This window comes from Pectinophora gossypiella, chromosome 8 (assembly GCF_024362695.1).
Source record: "Pectinophora gossypiella chromosome 8, ilPecGoss1.1, whole genome shotgun sequence".
Lineage (NCBI taxonomy): Eukaryota > Metazoa > Arthropoda > Insecta > Lepidoptera > Gelechiidae > Pectinophora > Pectinophora gossypiella.
The window spans coordinates 1181315-1205140 of record NC_065411.1 but is presented as its reverse complement, the minus strand read 5'-3'; the positions used below and the strand labels follow the sequence as shown (position 1 = coordinate 1205140).

General features: G+C 47.7%; 2 protein-coding genes across 3 annotated transcripts; both read left to right on the top strand.

The window, feature by feature from the left end:
- Positions 1 to 869: 869 nt before the first annotated feature.
- On the top strand, positions 870 to 2024 carry LOC126369088 (alpha-1,6-mannosyl-glycoprotein 2-beta-N-acetylglucosaminyltransferase-like). The gene has a single exon (XM_050013379.1). The coding sequence runs from the start codon at positions 870 to 872 to the stop codon at positions 2022 to 2024; it is 1155 nt and encodes a 384-aa protein (XP_049869336.1).
- A 4339-nt stretch (positions 2025 to 6363) lies between these two features.
- Positions 6364 to 23715, top strand: LOC126369066 (tuberin). Of its 2 annotated transcripts, none has more exons than XM_050013358.1 (17): positions 6364 to 6586; positions 6680 to 6816; positions 6882 to 7139; positions 7253 to 7389; positions 8109 to 8972; positions 9043 to 9935; positions 10001 to 10156; positions 10634 to 11316; positions 11460 to 11521; positions 11606 to 11702; positions 12204 to 12587; positions 12700 to 13077; positions 18561 to 18894; positions 18957 to 19288; positions 20348 to 20488; positions 22572 to 22748; positions 22827 to 23715. In XM_050013358.1, exons 1-17 carry the CDS (start codon positions 6523 to 6525, stop codon positions 23031 to 23033), a joined length of 5304 nt encoding a protein of 1767 aa, XP_049869315.1. In that variant the 5' UTR covers positions 6364 to 6522; the 3' UTR covers positions 23034 to 23715. The 2 variants fall into 2 exon arrangements, with proteins under 2 accessions (XP_049869315.1, XP_049869314.1); XM_050013357.1 differs by having other exon boundaries at positions 11457 to 11521.
- The last annotated feature ends 111 nt before the right edge of the window (positions 23716 to 23826 follow it).

The window sequence follows — 23826 nt, the reverse complement described above, 5'->3', positions numbered from 1 at the left end:
AAGTACGTAGTGAAAGAAAGAATATTTATTCGGCATAGTGGGTGCGGTAGTAAGTACATTTTAGTAATTAGTAGTGGTGGTTATTATGATTAATAGTGATCTGATCACCATAAGGTTCATCATATTCCAGCTTACGACATCGTATCAATAGTGGCTGCAAGTTGTCTTTGATTACTTGTGGCTCTGCCCACCCCATTAGGGATTGCGTATGTTAGAGGTTATGTATGTTAATTATAAGTAAATGACAATGACCCTTATTATTTTCCTATTCCACCCATTATTATTATCCTGATCAAAAACAGCTCTCTCACAGGACACTATTCTTTGCCATAATCATCATTGGCCTTAGACGATTTATGACGTCTTTGACACGGCCTGCAATTATTATGTATGATACTGGAAACTAGAATAAATAAATCCGCCTGTACAATTAAAATAAACCCGATCAAGTGCGAGTCGGACTCGCGCACCGAGGGTTCCGCATAAATTGCCATCTGGTCATTATCAGACCCTGAATACCAACCGCCTGGGAACAGATTGCTCATCAAACAAGTCCAAACTTAGGGGTCTTGCGTCGGTTCCTATTCTATCACCATGAAAAATAAAGTAAGGCGCCGCGGCTGCAACACTTTGATGTGATCAAGTGATTTACATTCTCTTTGGGTAGATACATTAAAACCACATCCAACTCAAAAACATTGCTTTCCTTACATAAGTCTAGATCTCTATATTTATTAAAATAACGTCATAATTACATCGACAATTAGCAAAATATTATGGAGAATATGTCAAACTAATATGTACATATGTAACGGAAATTTATTTTATTTATTTATTTATGTTAGTGGAGCACAATATTGCGAGCGTTCATGACTTGGAATAGAAGATATGACAGGTGGGTAGCCGTCGCAGTCTGCCTGACCGTGCTGGCAGTGGGGACATGGTTGGGGCTGCCGACGCCGGAGCGGGCCTCGTCAGCCGCCAGTGCCGTGACGTCTGTCGCAAGAGACTTGCCGCCGGCCGCGCCTCGGACAACGCACGCGCTCTCTCCCGTCGAGCTGCGCGCTGCCATGCACAGCCGCCACGCTGTTACACGGAACCTGCCAAAATACGGCCCTCTCTCCGCCGATACCACCATTATCGTCGTGCAAGTGCACCAAGACGGGACGAGTCTGCGTCGTCTTATCGACAACCTCTCCCGTGTGCTCTACATCCAGAGCACATTGCTTATATTCTCGCACGCTTACTACGATGATGGCATCAACGAGTCTGTGGATAGCGTGAACTTTTGTCGAACTATGCAACTGTTTTATCCGTACTCCGTTCAGCTGAACCCAAAATGGTTCCCCGGATTAGAAGAGAGTGGCGAAAACGTGGCCTGGCGCGTGGAGACCAAGCTGCACTGGTGGTGGCAGGCTCACTACGTGTTCGACAACATCGGCGGCGCGGCGGGCGACGCGCCCGTACTGTTCCTACAGGAGCAGCACGTAGTGGCGCCCGACATGCTGTACATGCTGCGGCACGCACAGCGCGCGCTCGCCGAGCTCCCGTCCGCTCACGTGTTGGCGCTGGGTCGCGAGCCGGCACGCCGGCTCGAGCCCGACCTGCTACTCCTCGACGCCTGGCGGCCGCCCTACGACGTGGGCCTCGCGTTCAACCGGACCACGTGGATCAAGATCGCCGCGCTCGCGATTCAGTTCTGCACTTACGAGGACTGCAGCTGGAGCTACTCGCTGCTGAACGTGTTTGCCGCGTTTCCGGGTGGGCGCTGCGACATGGTGGCGTGCGTGGCGCCGCGTGTACTGGTAGCACGCGCTGGACGACCGGCGCCCGCGTGGGTCCGGCAGTTCCCTACGCACGTGCGCGCCGTGTACGCGTGGACCACACATGCGCGGTTAGAGGGCCCGGCCGCGTTCGCCGGCACCGCGTCCGCCGCTGACTGCGCGCGCCTGCGAGACCAGCTTTTCTGCCTCGACCCGCTCATCGACATCGACACGGACTATTTCAATGACACTGCTATTTGAAAATTCGATTGTTGTACACTTGTACCTAACGCTGAATCTAAATACCTAATAGGAAATAAAGTTTTATATGATTTTTATATACAACCCTTGAATTACCAATGAAACTCAACACTCTCGAGCACGCTATCTGGTGGAGCGGGGAGGGAGACAAAGGATGTGGCAGATACTTATATACAGGTGTAAGTGACATCGTAACGAAAACTTTGAGCAAGAAAATTTATGTAAAAAAATATATGATTTGATTTCAGATTGTTGTTAAGGTTCTTGTCCAATTCTTGTCAAAACAAACCATACAATTGGGTATTGATCTAAAAGATCTATCGATAGGTACCTACTATTGGTTTTTTTTTAACTAGGTATCGATAGGCAACACTCTGGCGGAGTGTCCGCCCAAATTCTAGACGCGATCTCGCTCGAAAGGGCATCGAACATTTTACTATGGAGGCTGGCATAGCCTGGTGGCGCCACCTGGTGGACGTTTTAAAACTGCGGCGCACGATGAAACCTGTGCATATCGATAGGGGGTACTTTTCTTCACAAAAAAGCTTTAATGAACCTATGCTCTAAAGCGTCACGTTTTCAAGATATTTAGCTTGAAAGTCCCGAAAAGTGTTGTATGAACAAATCCATTTTACTTTTATATGCAATTGGAATAGTGACTATGCATGGAATATTAGTGTTTAATATACCACATTTTTAGAGTTTTTATGTTTATTCAATGAAAAGCAGCTTAAATGTCTAAACACAGTGAAAGCAGGTGGGATGTGAAAATTCGCTTTTAGGACACTTTACAGCAGTGTATGGAACATACCTAGTTCGTATAGACACACCCCATTGTGCCTTTAATGCAACGGGACCTTAAGCTTGTTTTAAATCCCAATAGTAATACCACTGACTTATTTGTTGTACATTGGAGTCTACCAAATACCAACCGCTTAAGATCTAGCGTCACCCCCGACCTTTGAAGAACTTTTTACCGCGCTAAGAAGGATGACGAATACCAACACTTCAAAAATACCATCTGAACTGCGTAATATGTCTACACATTAATAACTGGTTATACAAACTCATCCTGAAGATATGGGATGATATAGTCAGCTGCTGGAATTATTTTAGCCTTAATGTTAATAATGTTATTCTATCCCGTGATGCAGAAATGGTACTCCCGGAAACCCAATGAGGATTTTGTCCGGACAGAGATATGGGGGTACGGTTTTGTTATTAAACAGATTCAGGCAAAAAGGCTTGAACAACATCGTCCTTTGTTATGTCCTGCGTGAGGTTTCACGCGGCTTGTAGATTGCGCTAAAGAAAACAGATTGTCCTGAAAAGTTATGACTTATCCTGATACGACAATATCATGACAATAGTTTGATTTGGAAGTGACTTTTCAGATCTATTCGTCGTAACCTACGGCGTGTCTTTGCTTTGTAACATCTTTAACATGTCCCTTATCTGCGCACTTTTAAAGGTGTCTCGTGTGGGGCGACAATACAAAGCTAATTCATTCAATAATATGCCCTCTTCCAAATGCTCTCCACAAATTCGAGTATCACGAGGAATATAAATATTTTGTTTAGACAAAATATCTCGCCTGATTGTCAAGTTCACTCGGTGTAGATTGTCCCTGTGATTGCAGCCTGCTACTATGCAGTTCGTTGAACTATAAGGGATTCGTACAAAATCAGGCACAGTGATGACTGGCACAAGCTGGTATGCTTCATGTTCAATGTCTTGCCGTGGTAATTCTTCTACTCGTGGAGGTGTTACCGAATCTTGAGGAATATCTTGAAAAACTTCCTCAGCATTATCTCCTAATGGATCTCTCTGCATTTCTTTGGATGACTGACCAGATGAAGGATCTAAGAAATCCTCGGTAGCTGCTTGTTGTATCGCTAATTCTATTTCTTCCTGGTCCTGTACTCTTCTTTGCGCATCCGCAAACCGATCAGCGCGTTGTAGGCACGGTCTGCATATTCGGTCTTGCGTAGTTAGCTGGAAACGATAATAATAGGTACTGTTCCATCAATAATGAAGTAAGTACGTCACATTTAGACTGCGTTCCACCAGTAACATGCTCGATGCTACGTTGCATATCCTACAATCGGATTCATTGTGCCGATCAGAATCAGACCCAATTATCTGATTGGTGGATATTAACGTAGCCGTTGCTAGGTTACCAATCACCAACCAATGCTAACATGTCTGATGAAAAAACAGCCTTACCGCGTTGTGCTTGCACTAATATAAACTGATTACTCTCTACTGTTACAAAAAAATGCAAATATCATTTATTATACATATAAGTGGTAATAGTTAGCTATAAAATCTGTTGAAAGCGTAAGTCTAGTACACAAGTGATACGCTTGGCGTAAGAGCAATCTCTGGCCAATTATAATAGAGATAAGTTCACTGCGTTCTGTTAAAAATGTTTTGCTTTGATTACACTTCGTCTAAGAGTCTACATAATGAAAGAGCTTCGATAAAGTAGTATATTTCCATACACGAATTTTATTCGTATGACATTTCGATTATGAAAAGCACGATTGAGAAACGAGCCGAATTATACATTGTCTTTTTATGTATTATACTGACCAGGGATTATAATATAGATACCAGATACACTGCATACTGATATTTTTTATTTTTCAATGATCAAAAAAGATTACTTACCTCTCGATCGTCAAATAAGTGGCGAACATAATTCAGGATGTTGGGGTGCCTAGAAATATAATCTTCAGTTGTCAAGTACGACTGTATAGGACGCCGAGGTCTTCGGCGCGGGCCACGAACAGTGCTTACACCACAAAAAAAACATTGCCTGGCACCAACGTGACTGGACATCTTGCCAAGATAACAACAACAAATTCAACAATAACACTAACAAAGTCAACAAAAACACTTACAAACTCAACAGGAATATTAACAAACTCAACAGTGGTAACAAATACAACAGAATGAACAGAGAAAAGAGCGTGCGCACGTTGAAGATCAAAGTGGCGAACTGACTGAAAGTTCACCCGGCTGCCAATCGTCCTATTGTATGTATTTTATGATGTTGTCTCACTCACACTTATTGTATGGCTATTCGCTATCCTTGTTGATACCGTCGAAACAATAGAAATTCGTGCAACTTTAAACAAAGGACCTCCATTTTCGCAGTTCCTGGAATTAAACGTGAAAGCAAAATGGCAGTTAATAAGTACACCATTTTGTTTCTGTTACACAGATTTCTTAAACTTCGAGAATTCTGCTTTGTAAGGAGTAATGATGCCGCACTAAGCGCACTGCGTTTATAAAAGTGTAGAACTTTATTTTGTATTTCATTAGATCCCGTCGTTGTGTCAAATAAAATCAAGTTAAGGAGTAAATGAAGCGTAAGTATATCGTACATTGTATAACACAAACTGATAAACTCATACGTATGCACAGTTAAGTACCTATGTACTTTCTATATAATGTAGCAAATGCAAAAACCATTAATGTTGTTGCAAGTATTTATTTAGTATTTATTAATTTCACTCTATCAATAAGATAAATATGTTGTACTTATATTAAATAATATTTCTTGTATAATCAATCACTTTGTCACTATATTACGATTGTATATAGGTACCTAAGTGTAAAATCGATTTATCCATACGACACTTTTTGTAACTTTCAAGCAAGATATCTTGAAAACGTGACACTTTAGAGCATAGGTCCATTAAAGCTTTTTTGTTCAGACAAGTGTCTCCTATCGATTTGCACAGGTTTCATCGTGCGCCGCAGTTTTAAAACTTCCGCCAGGTGGCGCCACTGAGCTATGCCAGAAAGGTTCATAGCCCTTTGTGTAGCGAGGTTTTGCGTAGGTACTTACATACTAAGTTGGTAGATGGTTGACGTAGTAGGTAACTAATTACCTAATCTGTGGTGGTTGTGTTAGTTGGTTGTTAGTTATTCTAATGACAACAAAGAATACAATTATTTACTGTTTCAACTGTTTTAGGTAGATAATGGCCCCGATTCCTATGAGTAAATGAATGAATAACCCGGCCGAATCAAAAAGTTATCTCGCTGGTATGCAAACCGTTTGACGTGTGCTGTCAACTTAATTCTGTCGGTTGTTTTAGATTTCTGCTTAAAATTGACGTGTATTCCATAAATTTTATGCCTGTTGATTATCCGTCCATTTAAGAATAAGAATAAAATAAATTTATAATTTACGATAGACAGAGAAAGAAATAGGATCGGTTCGTAGATGGTGGTCGGTGGCATATAGGCAAACCGCGTCATGCCAAAAAGAAAAAAAAAGTGTGGGGCAAGCAAAAAAAAAAACAAATCTGTCAGTCAAGTCGAGTGACAAACGGTGAATAGAATAAGCTGAAAGACTACTTTTATAATTTTTTCCCTTAATTATGTCGTTTCCTTATAAATACGAAACCAATAGGTAATCATCACGATTAGCTCGTGTTCCTAGAGAATTCGGAGCGGCGCGTGACGCTACGACTATTGTAACATGGGGTCCCGAGACCGGGATACAAAATCGCTTCAGGACAAGTTAAAAGTTTTCTTCAAAAAAGGTAAGCATTGCGAAGGCGGTCCTTCGAGCGATCGCGGACGTGGGTGGGTGTCTCGTCGTCGTCGCAGGTGTCGTAACATAAAATGTTTTGCAGCCGGAGTACCGGCGCGCAGCGAGCTGTCCATCACCGCGGAGCTGGAGCGCGAGCTGAGCGCCGACGTGCCGTTGCACCGGCGGCTGCGCGCCGTGCGGGATCTCGCCGATAAGGCGCTGCAATTGCGCATCCAGGATGTGAGTAGCACGTGATATTCGGGCGGGGTAAAACGGCCGTGACGTTAAAATGTGTTTGTCTACAGGGTGGAGTGGAGCGCATATGGCGCGCTACGCGGGACCTGCTGGAGGCGGAGAGCGTGGAGGCGCGACACGCGGCGCTGGCGTTACTGCGCGCGCTGGCAGAGGGGCAGGCAGAGCGACTAAGTATCATGCGCACGGTGTTGTTTCGCTTCTTGCGTGAGTCGCACGCGAACCGCGCGCCCGACGACGCACCACTGCGGTTCAAGTTACTTCACACGCTCACCAACACCGGCAAAAACATTACCTGCTTTGAGGAACAGGTGCTGTTTAGCAGTTTATGAGAAATTGTTGTTAATAATTTATTTATTTGGTGTAACTTTTATAATCAAAGATTAACTAATGGAATACTCTAAGTACTGTAATGTTGGTATAGATTGGTGCATTCCTAGTGGAGTGGCTGCAGCAGCCGGAGACCCCAGCGCTGCAGGTGGAACTGCTGCAGCTGGTCACCAATGTGGTCAAGTTTAATGCCAGCTCCCTCGATGAAGACATAGTGCACGGGATTGTGAAGTGAGTAGTGCTATTACAACTTTAATTGACTGTAACAAATAGGGTAGTAGACACATAAAAACCTGTGTTTTTTAATTATAGTTGATAGCCAAATACAAATCACAATTTGTTGAAAAATGAAATAATTACAGCCCTGTGAAATCAAGGAGTAAGAAAGAAATGGCAATACATACGCATGACGTCACATATTCCTAGTGTCCCAGTGGCCCACCCCTGCTCCATTCTGTTGTAGTAAAATTGCATTTGCAATGCTAAGATATTGAAAAAAATAATCTTTGAAGAACTTTGAATAATCTTTGAGAACATGTTCACATGAGCAGATTGAAACATACCTACATATCCCCAATAATGATGTTTTTTTTTTTGATCAATCTCAACTTACGAAGCCACTTATCATCACGACACAGGGAATCATAGTGTGGATGTAAGGGCTCATACTTGTTTGTTTTTTCGTAGGGTTTTTGGCCTGGTTGCAGTAAAGGGACCTTTAGGCCATGTCTTCATTGTGGCATACCTCTTGCATTGTGCAAATAAAATTATCTCCTATACAGGATCATAGGTAGAGGGGCTCATTCTACCGGAGACACTCCCCATGTATGTTCAGTGTTTATTTACGTCTTAGCAAAAAAGCTGCTACATTTAAAAGGTTTTTAGAAACTAGTTAATAGTAGCCCAAAATTTCCCATATGTTTGTGATGTTCATGTTATGATCTCGTCAGTTGCGCGTGCTGGTCGCTGGAGATGGGCGGCGGCGGGGCTGGGGGCGGCGCCGGGGGCGGGCCCGTGGGAGCGGCACTGGCGCTGCTGGAGGCCGTGCTGTCGTACTCGCTGCTGCCGCGCGCGGCGCTGCGCACGTTCGTGTGCGCGCTGTGCCGCACCGTCAACCTGGAGGCGTACACGCAGCACAGCTGGAAGCTCATGCGCTACGTGGTGGGCGGCGATTGCGGCCACGCCGCGCTGCTGGAGATGACGGACGTGGCGCGCGGCGCGGGGGCGGCGGCCGAGGGCACGGACGCGGGGCTGGTGCGCGGCGCCGTGTTCTACGTGAACATGGCGCTGTGGGGGCCGCGCCGCGTGCCCGCGCTGCGCGTGTCGTTCCTGGCCGTGCTGCCCGCCTTCCTGGAGGCCGTAGAGCTGCGCGCGCCCGTGGTGACGTACGAGGTGCTGCAGGCGCTGCAGGTGCTGGTGACGCGGGCGCCGCAGGAGCTGCACGAGCCAGCTTGGGACATGGTGCTGCGCATCCTGCACGCCGTGCTGGCGGGCGCGGAGGCCGGCGAGCGCAACGAGCTGATCCAGGCGCGGCTGCACGCCGTGCTGACGGGCGTGGAGCAGCTGGCGCTGGCGGGCCAGTACGCGGGCAGCCTGGACGCGCTGCTGGACCTGCTGGACCGCTGCGGCCACGAGCGGCCCGAGGCGTCCGCCATGTGGCTCGTGTCCACCCGCGCCGCCGCGCTCAGCCCGTGGCGCGCCGAGTGGGCGCAGGCGGCGCTGGCGCTGCACGACAAGTACCTGCGCCACGAGCCGCGCCTGCCCGTGCGCCTGCACACTCTGGACGCGCTGCTGGCCTTCATCATGCGATACAAGTGCGTGCCCGTAGTATGACGTAGGTATGCGTGGCGGCGACGGCGCCCGTGACCCGTTCCCGTGTTGCAGGCTCACGTACGGCGAGGAGCTGGTGGAGCGCGTGGGCGCGCCCGTGGTGGCCAGCTGCGCGCTGGACGCGGAGCCCGCCGTGAGGGCGGCGGCGGCGCGGGCGGCCGCCGAGCTGGCGCGGGCCGTCAGCTCCGACGTGTGCGCCGACCTCGTGGACCTGCTGCAGAAGATCCTGGACCGGCCCTTCGAGATGTACGTGACGGACGTGCCCATCCCGGCCGACGCCGACGTGTCGGACCTGCGGCTGGCGGCGCGCGCGCTCGTGGAGCTGGTGCACGACAAGCTGCTGCGGGCGCCCGCGGCGCACGCGGCGCGGGCCGTGCTGGTGCTGCTGGACCACCTGGAGCAGCACTACCGGCGCCCCGCGCTGTTCCTGCACCACCCGGACGTGCGGCTGCAGATCCTGGAGCTGGTGTTCGCGCTGCGCAGCAACGCGTTCCAGTGCGTGGGGCTGGCGGGCGGGCGGCGGCCGCTGAGCGCGCCGGCGCTGGTGTGCTCGGCGGCGGCGCTGGCGGCGCGCGGGCCGGCGGCGGCGCTGCTGCCGGCGGCGCGGCTGGCGCGGGCGCTGGAGCGCGCGCTGGGCCGCGAGGCGGACTGGGCCGTGCTGGGCGCCGTGCTGCGCGCGCTGCCCGCGCTGCTGGCCGGCCGCGCGCTGTGCGTGGGCCGCCGCGCCGCCGAGCTGGACCAGCTGGCCGGCACGCTGTGCTCCATGCTGTCGGACCGCAGCCTCAACTTCCCCGACTGCCTGCGCGTGCCGGCGCCGCACAAGCTGTCGCTGTCGGAGTTCCAGAGCGCGGCGCTGCCGCCGCTGGCCGCGCTGGCGCCCTACCACGCGTGGCTGGAGCCCCACACGCAGCAGCGCATCGTGCGCTGCCTGCTCAAGTTCGGCATGGGTGAGTGTCGCTCCGAGGGCCGGCGGGCGTGTGGTGCGTCACGTGACGTGTTGTGTTGTCCGCAGTGCTGCGCACCCCGCAGCCGTACATGAGCGCGCTGACGGTGTTCACGCTGGAGACGCGCGAGACCATGGTGAAGATGCTGCCGGAGGTGCTGCTGGACCTCTCCAAGATCTCGGACACCAAGCTCATCGCCGCTCCCATGCTCGAGTTTCTCTCCAGTCAGTATTTCCACACATCATATCTTTTTCTATATCTCAATTTATAAATAAAAATAAATTGCGATTTCCATTCTTCAACATTAAAATACAGCCGATCCCTGTAGCGAATATTCTTATTCTTATAGTGAAAACCACGTAAACGTCTCTTAAAATTACATTCCGATGTGGTTTTCTTCAACAAAACCTCGATTTAATTCAATTAATTTGATTCCGGGTAAAAAAAATAATGGCCTGTTTGCACGACTACTAGCCATGTCTTTGTTAGGTTGTAACTAATAGCGATGTAACAAATATCGCGAATGCGAATATGCACTTTTACATTTGATTCCATTTTAAATCTATAAATACCGAATATCACTGTGCATTAGGGAAATCGTTACATCACTAGTAACTACATTGTCTATAGCGAGGTTTTGTTAGCAACAACCGCACCCGAATGTGGTTCCCAATGAGGCGACGTTGCCTGCGTGCCCGCAGCGCTGACGCGGCTGCCGCGCGTGTTCTCGTCGTTCGTGGAGGACCAGTACATGTCGGTGTTCGCCATCCTGCTGCCGTACACGAACCCGTCGCGCTACAACCACTACGTGGTGTCGCTGGCGCACCACGTGATCGCGGCCTGGTTCCTCAAGTGCCGGCCGTGCTACCGCCGCAACTTCGTGCGCTTCATCATCCACGGGCTGCACAACTACATCATCCTGCCGTTCGAGGAGCGGCTGCAGCGGCCCGCGCCCGCCAACGAGGACTCGTCCAACCGGCAGCGCTCGTCCAGCCTGGGCTCGCGCGCCGTGTCCCGGGCGCCGCTGGGGCAGAGGCCCGCGGGCCCGCGCGGCGCCGCCGCCGCCTCGGGCCCGGCCTCCGCCGCCTTCCACGTGGAGCTCACCGAGACCTGCGTGGACCTGCTGGCGCGCTACGCCTTCACGCCGTGCGCCGTCAAGCCGCACCGCGGGGACCTCGCCGAGTTCATGTTCCACGGCGGCCACTCGGCCACGTGGCTCGTGGGCCACAAGCTGGTCACCATCACCACCTCCGGCTGCCTGCAGAACTCCATCAAGCAGGGGCTGTGCGACAGGTGCGCCACGCTGTGCCGGCAGCACGCCGCCGCGCCCCCGCAGCAGCCGCAGCAGCCGCAGCAGCAGCCGCAGCAGCCGCAGCAGGCGCAGGTCCGTCACACACTTGAGTTGTATATTTATAATTAGATAGATAGAATCTTTATTTAGGTTATAATGTTTTGTTGAGGGTAAAAGATTAATTTATTTAAGCAAATGATTTCTTGTTTTTTTACCGATTATTATCCATGCAGCAGCAGAGCGAAGTCAGCGCGAGCGGGGCGGTCGGCGCGGACGCAGGCGGCGCCGATGTCAGGCGGTCAGTCATTTCGTGTTATAAGTATATTTTCACATAATTTGATAAAAAGAAAACAGGTTGAACTATTTTGATGTAATATTACAGGCAAAATTCCGGCGAAGGCAAAACGGGTGAACGTGACCCGGTGGCGGAGGTGCTGTCGCAGTTCACGCAGCGCTTGGAGCGCGTGGCGCGCGAGGTGGTGAGTGTGGGCGTGTGCGTCGCAGGGACGGGCGCGTCGGGCCGCACGACGGCGAGGACGCGGGTGTGAGTGCGTGTGTGTGTGTGTGTGTGCGTGTGTGTGTGTGTGCGTGTGTGGGTGTGAGTGCGTGTGTGTGTGAGTGCGTGTGTGGGTGTGAGTGCGTGTGTGTGTGTGTGAGTACGTGTGTGTGTGTGAGAGTGCGTGTGTGTGAGTGCGTGTGTGTGAGTGGGTGTGTGGGTGTGAGTGTGTGTGTGTGTGTGTGTGTGTGAGTGCGTGTGTGTGTGTGTGAGTACGTGTGTGTGTGTGTGAGAGTGCGTGTGTGTGAGTGCGTGTGTGTGAGTGGGTGTGTGGGTGTGAGTGTGTGTGTGTGTGTGTGTGTGAGTGCGTGTGTGTGTGTGTGAGTACGTGTGTGTGTGTGAGAGTGCGTGTGTGTGAGTGCGTGCGCGTGTGTGTGTGTGTGAGTGCGTGCGCTCGTGTCGCAGTAACGCGCGTGTGCCGCAGGACGGCGAGGAGGGCTGGGCGCGCGTGGGCGAGCTGGCGGCGGCGGGCGCGTGCCCGTGCTGGTGCGCGCGCTGGGCCGAGGTGCACGTGCGCGCGCCCACGGGCGACACGGCGTGGGTCACGCGCCTGCAGAACCGCGCCGCGCCGCTGGAGCGCGACGACGCGCTGCAGGAGCTGGCGGCGCTGCTGCTGCCGGCCGCCGCGCCGCCGCCCGCCGGCCCGCCGCCCGCCGCGCCGCCCGCCGCCCCCGCCCCCGCCCCCGCCGCGCCGCCGCCCGCCCCCGCCCGCCTCGGCACGCAGCCCATCAACATCCCCGGCTCGCCGCAGCGGCAGAGCTCCTCGAGCACCACGGACGACGACGACATGCTCATCATCGCGCCCTCGGTGAGTGCCAGTCGAATACGTGCCCGCCGGCCGAGACGAACTGGAGTAGCATTTGTATAATATGCGGCCCGTGGTCGAGCGGCCGTGGTGACGTGTGGAGGCGTCCCCGCAGGGCAAGTCGCGGCACCCGGTGCGGCGCTCCAACTCGTCCCCGGAGATGTCGTCGTGGAAGCTGGCGGCCCGCGAGGCGCCGGCGGAGGACGAGGCGCCGCCGGAGGCGCCGCCGCCGCCGCAGCCTAGCGTCGGCAAGAAGGCGCCCAAGAAGCCCGACATGCGCGTGTCGTGCGAGGCCATCCCCGAGGAGATGTCGGGCACGTCGCCGCTGACGCAGCCGCCGCACCCGCACCTCATGACCTACAACTCGGACCCCGGCGAGGGCGCGGCCCCGAGCGGCGCTGACGGCCTGCCTGCGGCAGGCTGGCGCTCGGGGGCGGAGCCCGGCGCGGAGCTGGCTGGCCCGGCCGAGCGCGCGCATCACCAGCTACAAAAAGTATGTTACTCTGTACATTGAGGTTTACGCTGTTATTACCACAATTAATAATACCGGGTTCTCACCGCGTTAAGTCAATAATTTTCTTGACGCCGTAAGAACCCGGTATTGTGTTTTAATCATGTTACAATAACCAGCCACCTAGTCATAGAATTAACTTTCAATTGTGAACAAACGCCAACCTATAGTACATACAAAAACTTGGTTCTTATCACCTCTTACAAGTATTTGTCACGTGTCTCCGAGGTGTAGACCATAACATCCCGCCTGCACCTGATAACATTTCAAAATAATGGTATAGAAATTAAAAAAACATTTTGAGGTTTTGTCTTTATGAACACCTCGTGTGTTCATAAGTTTTGAGACGGAATAAAACGTCCCGTAAAAATATATTTTTTATATTTCAAGGGGGGAGTTACATAAGAATAATCATACTAAAACCATACAAATTTATTCAAAGTGTCCGCCGTTCTTTTTGATACAGGCCTTCACCCGTCCAGGCCACACGTCAATGGCGGCACGCACCTTTTCTATAGGAATGCGAGCCTCTTCTTTCACAAGCTCTCGCTTGAGCGAATCCAAATTTGGGTGGGGCTTTCTGCATACCCTTAGCTCTAATTCAGTCCACAAAGAATAATCCAGAGGGTTCAAATCTGGACTTGACGGTGGCCTTTCGTCGACGCTGATGAAGCCGGGTACATTAGTCTCTAACCATTGTTGGGTGGATTTGGCCTTAAGAGATGGCGCCGAGTCCTGTTGAAAAATCCAGTCCTTGTTAGCGAAGAGAGTGTTATTCGGCGGTTTTACAACGCGTTCCAAGTTGTCGCTCTGATAGTTCTTTGCTTTCTGTTTCACGCCTTGTTCACAAAAACGTAGGGGGTGACGCCTTCATAAGAAACACCCCACCAAACCATGACACTTGCCGGGTGATGAGTGCGCTGGACATTACGCACAGAAGGCGGGACATCCTTTGAGCTTTTAGCATACACTTTGTCGTTCTGGCGGTTAAACTTTTCTTTACTCGTGTAATTTTAGTTCTGTGCAATAAAGTATATTTGATTTGATTTGATTTAATATATTTTCATCAGTGAACAAGATCTTTTTGGGGTCGTGTCTCTTCAGGTGCTTGCGGCATCGATCAAGTCGCATTTTACGCAGACGATCGTTCAAGTAATGAACTTTCGTGCGGCTGTACGCCTTAACTTTAAGATCATGTTTTAGTATCCTATTCACGGATATGCGCGATATTTTGATCTGGAGAGCCAGCTTCTTTTGACTGCGACAAGGATTTCGCCGAATTCGCTCTCTAATAAGTTTGATATTAGCGGGAGTCCTGACGGAGCGCGGGCGGCCACATCTTGCACGATCTTCGATAGAAGAGGTCTCCTTATATCTCTTTAGGGTATAATACACAAAGTTGCGGCTTGCTCCTAAGCATTTGATTTCATTAAAAATCTCCATTGGTTTTTTCCAGCGTTGAACAGAGAAACTGCGGTCGACTGAAAATCTTTCGTTCGCGCCATTTTTATAATGAATGAAAAAATATAAAAAGACAACTGCTTAGATATTTCCAACATTCCAAATTCAAAATTTGAAAATTATAAAATTACCTGCCAGCACTCTTTAGTAATAAAATAAGTTTTTATATCTTGTCTCAAAACTTATGAACGCACGAGGTCTCATTTATTCGTAACACGAGGTACAATAATATTTTTTCTGAATTTATCATCCACTAAAATACGAGATATTTTAAAAACATAAGACACGGTCATAGTGGCCCCGATTCCTGCAGACACCTAATTTTATTTTAAGTTATACCTGTCATTTTCTTATCCACCGAAACGGAAAGGGACGGATGATGCAACTGTTCGTCAAAGACATCTTGTTCATATGCAACCCATTTGACTTGTGCTGTCAATTTCAGTCTGTCGGGTTATTGGCAAATATAAAATTTTGGAAGGGAATAAGCACAACAGGCGACCTTATTGCTAAACAGCAATTTCTGCCAGGCAATCTTAGGATGAAAGAGAATGGTGCAATAAACATATAATGATACCAACATAACTAAAAAAAACGTAAATAAATAAATATATATATATAAACATATAATAATAAATATACAGGGTGTTAGTGACATCGTAACGAAAAAAAAAATGGAACGCCTATTTTATTGTACTAAAAACGATGGTGGGTGTTTTTCTTGTCGCAGATGTTTAATTAAGATTTTCAATTTTTACTGTGCCGCAATGTAAGTCGAACAACGCGCCACACAGACGCTAAACTTACGCGCAGCTAGCTACGTTACGCGTGCGTGATACGATGTTGATATCTAGGTAGGAGTTTTCATTCTCTTGTATTTAGATGCTTAGTGGTGCTACGTTTAAAAATGTTGTTTGTTGAAGTAGAACACTTACTGCCACGATTTTTCACACATGGTACCTACCTACCAGTTATTAAAATGTTCCTAACTTATTAACAATAAAAACCCTACTCTTACCTTAATTGTTATTCCTTCGGATGAAGTACCTAGGTAGGTACCTACCCTAGAACATATCACGTCACGTAGGTATGCAACATCGCGTTTCCTCCGCGGTAGGTAGGTATCACACGCACTCACAAACACAACACCTTGCTCTTTAATAAAACATCAACAATCTTCCATACTTTTGCGCAGTAAATGGTCTATGATCCATCATCATAGTCGACACTACTCATTTACAGAATAAAACAAACACAAAACACTCACAACCACGAAAAAAATATCCTCGAAAAACATCACGCGATTCGGGTCAAGCTTAGTATTCGACTGAGCGGAAGCGCGCGGCGGCCGCGCGGCGTTAGCGCAAAGCATCAAAGGCGCCGACTAAGGGCGCCGACGACGCGCCGGCCGCGGCCGAGTCGAGCCGACGACTAGAGAGAGAGAGAGAAGTATGTTTATGGTGCAAGTGACAGAGAAAGAAATAGTATCTGTTTGTAATGCCTACTTTATTGGCGCGCGTTGCCCTTGACCCGTGCGCCGGCTATTCACCTGTGCGGCTGTGCTGTGCATAACTGAAGTTGTAGTTATTATTTATTGATGACATTGATAAAATTTAATAATTAGTAATTTTTATTTGTTTATTTTAAATGTGGGTTCTATGCAGCTTAAAACATAATATGGGACTGAAAAAAATTAAAAAAAACCTATTTTTTTATGAATTTTGCGACAGGAAATTCCAATTGATACCTATCATCTCAAAAGAAATAGTATCTGTTCGTAATGCATACTTTATTGGCGCGCGTTGCCCTTGATCCGTGCGGCTATTCACGTCCGAGTATTCATCAAGACAGATCAAACAAGCCCTAACTCGGAGGTCTTTCGTCCCAGGCTCCTTTAATTATGTCTTAGAACCTTCTTGGCCTATGTGGTCCAGTGGTTGAGCGATGGGCTCATGATGCACAGGGTCCGGGTTCGTATTCCGGTGGGGACATATCACAAAAATCTGTTTATAAGGCCGTTGGTTAGGACGTTACAGGCTGATCACCTGATTGTCCGAAAGTGAAATGATCCGTGCTTCGGAAGGCACGTTAAGCCGTTGCTCCCGTCTACTAGGTACTTATGTAAGTACGTAGCCGTTACATGAATATTGTACACAGAACAGGATAGGTTTAATTAGTTCTTTACTGATGATTTATCAATGAGATTTAAAACACGAATAACTTAGTATGTACTTAGTACCTCGGTACCAACATGTAACAAGAAAAATAAGATCACTCCTCTCGGACAATTTTTTTCTTTGAACATGCCGACATTGCCTACGCGGCGGAGTTGCCGAACTATCGATAGGTAGATTATCAATTGTTGAACTTGAAAATTGTCTAAACTATCGAAAGTAGTGATAGTACATTTAGATCGATACTAGCGATAGTCGATAGTCTTGTTTTGTAACAATAATGGTAGGTATTGATCTAAAAGATCTATCGATAGGTACCTACTATTGTTTTTTTTTAACTAGGTACCTATCGATAGAATATCGATAGGCAACACTCTGGCGGAGTGTCCGCCCAATTCTAGACGCGATCTCGCTCGATTTTTGTGTAGCGAGGTTTTGCGTAGGTACTTACATACTAAGTTGGTGGTTGGTTGTTTTTATGGTTGACGTAGTAGGTAACTAATTACCTAATCTGTGGTGGTTGTGTTAGTTGGTTGTTAGTTATTCTAATGACAACAAAGAATACAATTATTTACTGTTTCAACTGTTTTAGGTAGATAATGGCCCCGATTCCTATGAGTAAATGAATGAATAACCCGGCCGAATCAAAAAGTTATCTCGCTGGTATGCAAACCGTTTGACGTGTGCTGTCAACTTAATTCTGTCGGTTGTTTTAGATTTCTGCTTAAAATTGACGTGTATTCCATAAATTTTATGCCTGTTGATTATCCGTCCATTTAAGAATAAGAATAAAATAAATTTATAATTTACGATAGACAGAGAAAGAAATAGGATCGGTTCGTAGTGCCCAAAGACCTTGGTAGTGCCTACTTTGTAGGCCGCGCCGCCGCCGGCGTGCGGCGCGGGGCGCGCGGAGCGGGGCGTGTGGCCGTTGACCCGTTCGAGCAGCTGATTATGGATACCGCAAAATTGTTATCTCCAATGTAATCATTGGAGATTTTCGATAATTTGTCATTATTGTTTTTTTTATTGAAATTTGGGTTCTATGCAGCTTAAAGTACAATATGGAATTGAAAATAATTAAAAACAAAACTCAAAAATTCATGAATTTTGCGACGGAAAATTCCATTAGATATTAACTCAGAATCATGGTCTGAATCATCCCTCTCAGTATTCGTTACGATGTCACTAACACCCGGTATATCTTATAAAAATAATATTGAGGAGCTCGGTGGCGCAGCGGTAAACGTGCTCGGTCTGCGATTGTTGAAGTTAAGAAATTTTCGCAATGGCCGGTCAATGGTGGGTGACCACAAAAAAAAAAGTTTTCATCTCGAGCTCCTCCGTGCTTCGGAAGGCACGTTAAGCCGTTGGTCCCGGCTGCACTAGCAGTCGTTAATAACCATCAATCCGCACTGGGCCCGCGTGATGGTTTAAGGCCCGATCTCCCTATCCATCCATAGGGAAGGCCCGTGCCCCAGCGCCCCCAGCAGTGGGGACGTTAATGGGCTGATGATGATGTTGATGATATACCTTATAACTTTATGAGTAAACCAATACAAAAAATACAAAATGATTTATTTGTGAAACCCAGGTAGAGTAGGGTGTTATACATAATATAAGTTAGAGCGCTGTGATCTGCCAGTCGGCGTTATCGTTGTTATTATTGTTGTTGTCCAATAATATTGTGAAAATTTGATACGTGGTATTGGCAGCTTATTTTATAATGATAGTAAACCATTTATTTCAAATTACAAATGGCATTCCGTAGTCTCTGCTTAATACTCCAGTGGGAAATACCTTACAATAATAGCGTGCGTGTGTTCGCAGACGGCGAGCGACAGCACGGTGGGGTCGGGGGCGGGGGCGGGGGCCGCGGGGGCGGGGGCGCTGGACCGCGACGACCTGCCGCCGCTGGCGCGCTCCAAGCGCTCCAACACCATCTCCGTCATGAGCCCCACGCGCCGCCACCGGTCAGTAGCGCGGCTGCAGCCCCGGGGGGGCGGAGCGCCCGGGGCCGCGGCTGACGTGCAGTGTGTGCGCAGGGACGCGGCGGCCGGCGGCGGCGGCGGCGGCGGCGGCGGGGGGGGCCTCACGCCCGCCTTCGTGTTCCTGCAGCTGTACCACAACATGAGCACCTACCCCATCACGCCGCCCGTGCCAGGTAGGCGCGAGCCCGCAGGCGCCCCGCGGCGGCCTGCCGAGGCTCACGGCCCCTTGTTGCAGGCGAGGCGCCGCCGCTGCCCAGCCCGCTGGCCGAGCGGCCGCTGCGCGTGGCGGGCGTGCAGCACGAGCGCTCCATCAAGAACCTGGACCTGGTGCCGCCGCTGGAGACGTACAAGGTGGGCGTGCTGTACGTGGGCCCGGGCCAGGCCGACGACGAGGTGGCCTTCCTGCGCAACGAGTGCGGCTCCGTGCGCTACGCCGACTTCCTCACGCAGCTGGGCACGCTCGTGTCGCTGGACCAGGGGGCGGACCAACCCGACCTCTTCCTCAACCTCGAGAAGGGCGGCAAGGACGGCCATTACACCTACGTCTGGACCGACGACGTCATGCAGGTGCCTACACACCATACTAACCGCACCCCCTACCATACGTACAAAGTAGAACGGACCGTAAATAATTATACTGAACATCATCTACTTCGACACATAAGTGAATAGAATGCGATTGGATCATGTTTGTTCTCCAGCCCATCTCGCCAACAGATAACTTAGAGCGGCGCCTGTGAGTGTGGCGCAGGCGCAGGCGTAGCTGATACTAATTATCTATTACTTCCGTGTCCTCTCCTTGCACATTCCCCTTTATATGCATTCTCCATTCCTTAAAAGTTCCCCTTTCTACTTCCATTCCTGTTCTGTTGCACACCATAAATGGGAGTATATTTTATAATATTCTCTTGTAATATAATTTTATCATTATTTTATTTGCCACCCTACTGACCATTTCCGTTCCGTTTCCTTCCGATTGAGGCGGTCAAGTTGTCGCGAACCATAATTAATCAGGTAAGGTCACGAATTATCTGAATTCTGAATCGCATTCCAAAACTGAAATGTGTCATAGTTATATGATGATATGAATAGGGTGAAAAACTCACGATGTTAGAATATGGGGTAAAACCCCGCGAATGACTTCCAACCGCCCCGTACAGCCATCCCTGTCCGCCTCATTGAATTGATAAATTAATCTGATTACTTGATAAATCACCACAACAATATTACTGTACGCCAAATGCAATGTTTTACTGTTTGTTTTACTATCCGTTTTACTGTTTACTGTCTGTTGTTATATTTATCGATTTGTATCGGATAATACAAATATAGCATATCTGATATCTAAGTAATTAGGAAAATATATAAAGCTAACAGACCCTCGAGCACCGGCGCATATTTCATGCGATGCTTTTCGGAGAGTATGCTTTGAAAGTTTGGAATTATACAACACGACGTAAACTGGGATCCCACCCTTTCTTTTTAATTATTTATTTAATTTGCAAGAATGAATAAGTATCTTCTAGGCAAGATGGTGGTAAAATGCTTACCTAACAACGATAAAAAAAAACTATAGCTATATTTACCTATTCTTGCAAATAAACATTTTAATTTCCCGGACCTTAGGTTCAGTTCCACGTGGCGACGGCGATGCCCACCTCGGCCAAGGACCCCAACTGCAACGAGAAGCGCAAGTACATCGGCAACGACTACGTGTCCATCGTGTACAACGACTCCGGCGCCGACTTCAACATCACCACCATCAAGGTCTCGCTCCATCACATCAACCACCGCCTTAAGCACTTACAGAATTCTTGGCAACTGTTCTCAATTGCCTGTAACTAATAGATAACGATCTTTAGATCTTTAGACTGCAACATTTTATTACACCTTGCTATATTAATATAAATAAATTAAAAAAATACCAACTATGCAAAAATCGCGTTCTCAAAGGTATGAAACAAGAAAATATCTGAAGGTTCGGAGATTAAAGCTATTCAACTCATGTCTTGAGATATTATGTTATCAATTAAACATTAGATGGAATAAATATTAGGCTAACTAAAGTTCCACAATATAAAATTACTAAGATAATTATTTCACATAAATGTTAAGATAATAAAATAATTATGACAAGTAACTTTATACTAACTGAAATTATACCGAGTGAAGTTGTTATGTAAAACGAAGGAGAGCCTTTTTGCGTCACCGTCGTGTAACACACGTAACAGCCCTCCTGTTTGCTATGGCCGTAGTCGGGCAAGAAGGAACTACGCCGTGTGCGTCAAGCTAGCGGCCTCAAAAAAAAAATGGGCACGAAAAAATAATTTGACCATACCAAAAAATAGTACTCTTATTGAAAAAAATAGTACTCTTATTGAAAAAAATAGTACTCTTATTGAAAAAAATAGTACCTGTTGTAAAAAAATTAGTACCATCACGGTTCTAGATTTATAGCCATGTTTTATTGCACTTGGTAGCTTGACGGTGAGCGAAATTTGGCGAGAGTTAACGACAAGGTCTTTCGCTTTGATTTAAACGCCAAAAAATAGTACCGAAATAGTACTCACCCCCTGCAAAATACCGAAATGAGTACTTCAACGGTTCCAAAGTTATAAAGGCCGTTCTTTGATCCCGCTAGCTTGACGTTTTGAAAATACCTATTATCTAGGGAACGCTTGCATACTTCAGTTTGTAACTAATGTCAATAAACTAGTAAATAGTACTCCCTACCATCATAATTTGGACCTGATTCTCTTTGTAGAAATATGTCAAAAAGTCATTATAACCATTTATCAAGACAGGTACAGTCGCGAACAAAATTATTACACATGCTCAAGAAGAATGTTGTCAGATTTTAGTATTTTTTCCCCATTTTTGGGTAAAAATTGGTGAAGTGCCAGGGTTGTCAGATGAAAGTAATATCATTGTTGAAACTCTTTGAGTTATTCTACAAATACTGCAAATTGTTTATTAACAAACACTTCGATCCGTAACAAATTGAACATGAAGGTATAAATTATAAAATAAAACAGCAGATTAAAAATGTATTATGATGTATTAAAATCACAGATTGTTTTCAATAAGAACTAGACCCATGCAGCCATTTTTTATTAAAATTATTGCATATGGGTGTATGCAATAGCAATTTTTTGTAATAGCAACACTCTGAAGTGCAAAGAAATGGTAGGGTAGACCTCCAAAATGGCAATACTGGCGATGGCAATACTTACGAATAAATTGTGAGGTTATGTAATTGTCTACGTGACTGTATCAACAACAAATGTATGGCATAGGTTGTGATGATTTTTTAACATATTTCTACAAAGAAAATCGGATCAAAATTATGATGGTAGGAAGTACTATTTCATACGAGTTTATTGACATTAGTTACATACTGAAGTATGCAAGCTTTCCCCAGATAATAGGTATTTTCAAAACGTCAAGCCAGCGGGATCAAAGAACTGCCTTTATAACTTTGGAACCGTTGAAGTACTCATTTCGGTATTTTGCAGGGGGTGAGTACTATTTCGGTACTATTTTTTGGCGTTTAAATCAAAGCGAAAGACCTTGTCGTTAACTCTCGCCAAATTTCGCTCACCGTCAAGCTAGCAAGTGCAATAAAACATGGCTATAAATCCAGAACCGTGATGGTACTAATTTTTTTACAACAGGTACTATTTTTTTCAATAAGAGTACAAATTTTTGGTATGGTCAAATTATTTTTTCGTGCCCATTTTTTTTGAGGCCGCTAGCTTGACGCACACACTACGCCCTATAAAAATGTTTGTACTGTTCTCGAGGATGATAATAATAAGATGTGAGCGTGTGTCGCGTGTGGTGTGCGCAGGGCCAGCTGAACTTCTGCATCGTGGTGGTGGAGCCGTTAGAGCACGGCATGAACCGCGTATTCATCAAAACCAAAGACGAGCGCATCCGCAGCAAGTTCCTCGCGCACCACGACGCGCAGTGCGTGTCCGACCCCAACGTGGCGCTGCTGGCGCGCCAGGTGGCGCTGCATTGCTCGGTGAGTCCCCCGCGAGCGCCACGGCCCCGCCCCGCCCCGCCCCGCCCCGCCCCCACTGACGCCTGTACCCTCCCGCAGCTGGCGTCGCAGATCTCGCAGTCGCTGAAGCTGGGCGGAGCGCCGTACGCCAGCAACGCGCTGGAGCGGCTGCGGCTCATCAAGCGGCTGCGACGCCGCGTGGAAGCGGAGCGCCTGGCTGCGGCCGCGCGCGCCCCGGAGCCCTACGCCGGCGGGCCCGACCTGCAGCAGCGCGTCGCCATCGACGATTTCAACGACTACACGTAGGCGCCGGTGTACACGACGTCCGAATGAGTAATTAACGATCCAAGGATCGTTTTCGTAAGAAATATTTGGCGTATAGACTGATAATAATATAGTGCGATGTAAAAAAAATAAGCGCGTAAGATAATATGAATTCGAAACGATGATAAGAACGTCGGGAATATGTTTAACCCTCCTACAGCCGCTAGTCCCTGACTGGTGAGACGCGAGCCGAACACTAGCAGATGTTGTTTCTTTACTTAAACATATTTCCTACACTGTGAAATAGTAAATTTTACGTAATTAAGTTTTTACAATGAATTTTAAGATAATAATTGTGTATTGAAGCAGTTTATCATTACTCTTTTCTGTTCAAAAGGCTTTGCATATGTTAACTAAATGGTCAGCTTTGTGTGTGGCGTGGACACCAGTTCGTCCTACAGGTTGGACGGCACCAATGCTGATTCTGCACCCTGCTCTGTATAATTCTCGCCTAATAGATCATCTATTTGATTGTAGATAATACATTCACTACTACTTAGTTAGCTACCTGAGGTCTATTTTAGTGCTGACAGTGTGTCTGTGTGTGGGCGTGGCCTCACTCGCTGAGACACTGAAACAGTTGACAATTCTTGTTAATATATTTTATGTAGCAATTTATTTAGTGACAAAATATTTGTAATCAAATAAATGATGGCTATTTTAATCATGTTTTATTGTCGTAATGGCCTATCCCACATACACTCATACAGATAGAGAAAAGGGTGATGCTATATTTTACTATAAAAATTATGCACCTTCGCAAATCCTACTAGCC

Coding starts and splice junctions, on each gene's coding strand:
- LOC126369088 (XM_050013379.1), top strand. CDS start 870: ATGACTTGGAATAGAAGATATGACAGGTGGGTAGCCGTCGCAGTCTGC.
- LOC126369066 (XM_050013357.1), top strand. CDS start 6,523: ATGGGGTCCCGAGACCGGGATACAAAATCGCTTCAGGACAAGTTAAAA. Junction 11,703..12,203: donor AGCGCGTGGCGCGCGAGGTG/GTGAGTGTGGGC, acceptor CGTGTGCCGCAG/GACGGCGAGGAGGGCTGGGC. Junction 12,588..12,699: donor TGCTCATCATCGCGCCCTCG/GTGAGTGCCAGT, acceptor GCGTCCCCGCAG/GGCAAGTCGCGGCACCCGGT.